The sequence below is a fragment of the Papaver somniferum genome, chromosome 5, assembly GCF_003573695.1.
Source record: "Papaver somniferum cultivar HN1 chromosome 5, ASM357369v1, whole genome shotgun sequence".
In the NCBI taxonomy this organism is placed as follows: Eukaryota; Viridiplantae; Streptophyta; class Magnoliopsida; order Ranunculales; family Papaveraceae; genus Papaver; species Papaver somniferum.
Window position 1 is genome coordinate 149,480,829 of NC_039362.1, and position 3,414 is coordinate 149,484,242.

General features: G+C 34.0%; 1 protein-coding gene across 1 annotated transcript; it reads left to right on the forward strand.

Annotated features, from left to right (window-relative positions):
• Window positions 1-1,531: 1,531 nt before the first annotated feature.
• Window positions 1,532-2,997, forward strand: LOC113283169 (zinc-finger homeodomain protein 1-like). The gene has a single exon (XM_026532343.1). The coding sequence runs from the start codon at window positions 1,680-1,682 to the stop codon at window positions 2,826-2,828; it is 1,149 nt and encodes a 382-aa protein (XP_026388128.1). The 5' UTR covers window positions 1,532-1,679; the 3' UTR covers window positions 2,829-2,997.
• The last annotated feature ends 417 nt before the right edge of the window (window positions 2,998-3,414 follow it).

A 3,414-nucleotide genomic window follows, 5' to 3' on the forward strand; every position in this document is an offset into this window, starting at 1 on the left:
TTATACAAATCCCCGCCAAAATCAACTAAATACTCAAAAAAGAATACGGTGCGATTTTGGGTATTTCTCATGAGAAGATTGACTAAGCACACTCACAGATCTCACAATTTGTTGATCGAAGTGCGTATAAAACACGCACAATCTGATGTTTTGCAAATCTCATCCGCAACAACCATCCCTCTCACCTTTTATATCATACGTAGTACATGCTAATTGTGTTTAATTATGGATGTGAGCAATGATATGACGATAAAAAGAGCATGGTTGCTGGTGAGGCACTGGTTTACCGATAAGGACCGGGACAAATTGATTTTTAGTTTGCGTTATATGAAATTCGGTATCTTCCAAATAAACTGATACACAACCCGTTAAATTTAGAGCAAGTCTTATGATGGAATCCAAATTATTCCAAACATGGAAAAAATGTGGAATGTCAAGTATAATGGCTTCCAAGTTAGGATTTTCCATATTTTTTCCAAAAAATGTTCCAAAATTTTGTGGAATGCAGCGTGGAATCCAAATGAAAACGCTAAAAAGCATATCCCTCAAACAAAAAAAAAATCAGTCAATGATTAATTTCTTGATTTAATAACAACCAATATACACATGTCGCGTTTAGACTAGTGGAATCCCTTTAAATACGTTTTTTCCAAAATTAAAAAATAAAAAAAAATGTGGGACTCTTGCTAATCCTGCCACGTGAGTGGTAGTGGGTCCCTTGTTTGTTATAAAAAACCAAAAATATAGAAACGCCAATTCAATTAGCGCAAAACGCTATTTCCTTCAGCATTTTGGATCTATCCACCATTAATGTTGCATTTCCACGATCCATTCCAAATGGTGAGGTGGCATGGAAATCTTCCACCATAAGAACATCTCCTCGGAATGTGATGTGGATCCTACATGGAAGGTGTTTAAATGTAATGTGAAAACAAAAATTCCTTAAATAAGGAAGATACACAAAATCATCTCCAACCGTAGGGGTTTAAACTAAGACCTCTATGTACGTGTACAAATTTGGTTGGCTTATATTTCTACAAAATAACTAATTTAGAAAAAAAAAATGTTAACATGACACTCATCACATCCTCTAGACAAACCTCTGAAACAAGAGGATGAAGTAGAGGATGTTATAAAAACCGTCAACCACGTCACCCTTACAGTCTTCCTTTACATTGCCGTTGGAGAGATTTTTTTCCAAAATAAAGAAAAATCGGATGTGGCCTTAAAAAGAGGAAGACAACTCCATCCCTTTGTAAATGCTCTAAGACTTTCTTATACCACAAACTGTTACAAAAATAAATAAATAAATAGGTAGGAGCAAAAATCAAGATAACATATTTGATCAATGGATATTCTATTATAGAAGGTGTACAAAAAACAGTTAAAAGAAAAGATTGTTCATGTAATTTTGTTCACCTATGTTAAGAAAGGTAGGTTAACAAATTGAAGCAGTGAAATGATAAGTGATCACTTGATGGATGACTTCGTCATAAATTAAAATCACGCCAATACAATGTAGAGAGAGAGATGTCATTACACTCCGGGCATATAATAGTGTCAAAGTAATTATAGTTTTCACGTTCATTAAGCAAACAAACAATATGGGTCAGGAGGTCCTTATTCTCTCTTTATCATTTTCTCTCTAGTTCATTTCATTCTGCTCTTTAAATGAAAGAATGAATTTAAGCATGGTTCCATATTCAAAACAAGTAATAATGGCAGGAGGAGATCAAGATAATAACAAGAAAGGCAGCAGCTCTAATGAAGTTATAGATATTAAACCAGTAGTTGAAGAGATTAACTGTAATGACAGTAGAAGGTTTGGGATTATCAATCTAGCTGAACCATTACTTGAACCAATAGTAGTTAAACCAGTTACTTCCAATAGCTCCAACATGAAACAACATCACAGCAGCAAATTTCAGGTCAAGTATAAAGAATGTATGAAGAATCATGCTGCTTCAATTGGTGGTCATGCTAATGATGGTTGTGGTGAGTTTATGCAAGAAGCTGATCAAGACAATAACAATGCAAGATCACTAAGATGTGCTGCTTGTGGCTGTCATAGAAATTTCCATAGAAAAGAGATTCATGGAAGTGGGTTTGTAGATCATCTTCAACAACAACAACAACCTATAGTTAATTACAATGGTACGAACCCTAGATATGAGAAGACAAAGAAGCATCACCATCATCATCAAAGTAGAGGTGGGTTTAATTCTTTACCTTCACTTTCATTACCTCAAGTTCATAATAATAATCAACAATTTCTTGTTCAACATAGAAGTAGTAAGAACAATAGCCCTATCAATAATAATAATATTAGGGATGCGTTATTTGGAGATGATGATGATAATACTACAACTATGGATTATAATAATGAAGATAGAAGATCAGAAACACCTGAAGAAAGAGTAGGAATGATGAGAAATGGTGGAAGTAGCAGTAACAATGGTAGTAGTAATAAGAGATTTAGAACAAAGTTTAGTCAAGAACAGAAAGATAAAATGCTGGATTTTGCAGATAAAATAGGTTGGAGAATACAAAAACAAGATGATAATGCTCTCAATCAATTCTGTTTAGAAATTGGTGTGAAACGTCAGGTTCTCAAAGTTTGGATGCATAATAATAAGAATACTCTTAGAAAACCTCAGTTCCTAGGAACTCCACCGTCATCAGCAGCACTACCAACATCATCGTCAGTACCTGCTGCAGCTCCTGTAGTAATGCAACTTCAGTCTCCACCATCACCATCTTCTCCTGCGGCTCAACATCATCAGCATCATCATCAACAACAACATCCAAGGTCCATTAATGGTGTTTGAATTATATTTACGTCAAATCGATCTTCAAGTAATAATAATAATCTTTTGCTGATTGATTCACTATTATTTGGTTTTATGACTACGATTAGACTTAATTTGTGCTCGTGTGGTTTTATTATGTTATTGTTAATGTTTATATAAGGAGGATTAATTAATGAAAGTAAAATGTTACTAGAAAGATGTTGTTTTTGTTTCCTGAATTAATTACTAAAAATGATTAGATCTCTGTTTTTATCTCTCTCTAAATCATTAGCGAATCTAGGTACACTATTTACATGGATTAATGCAATCATACGCGAGGCCTGGTAATTGATATAGTAATACGATTAGTTTAGTGGATTGCTTTGGATTATCCTGAAGTTAATTGATATACTAGTAAATGGTTGTTTTGAAGGAAAGGCAATTTTGTCTGTGTTGTTAATTTGGGAAGCAAAGCAACACCATTTTAATACTAAAAATAGACAATTCTTGAGGTTCTATTAAGGAAATGTGGTGTAGGTTAAATTAAGGAAGCCGATAATCATTTTATGGTATATGGCATGGCCTAGCTCTGAGAGAGACAAGGACTGGGCATGTGGTTTTTGAT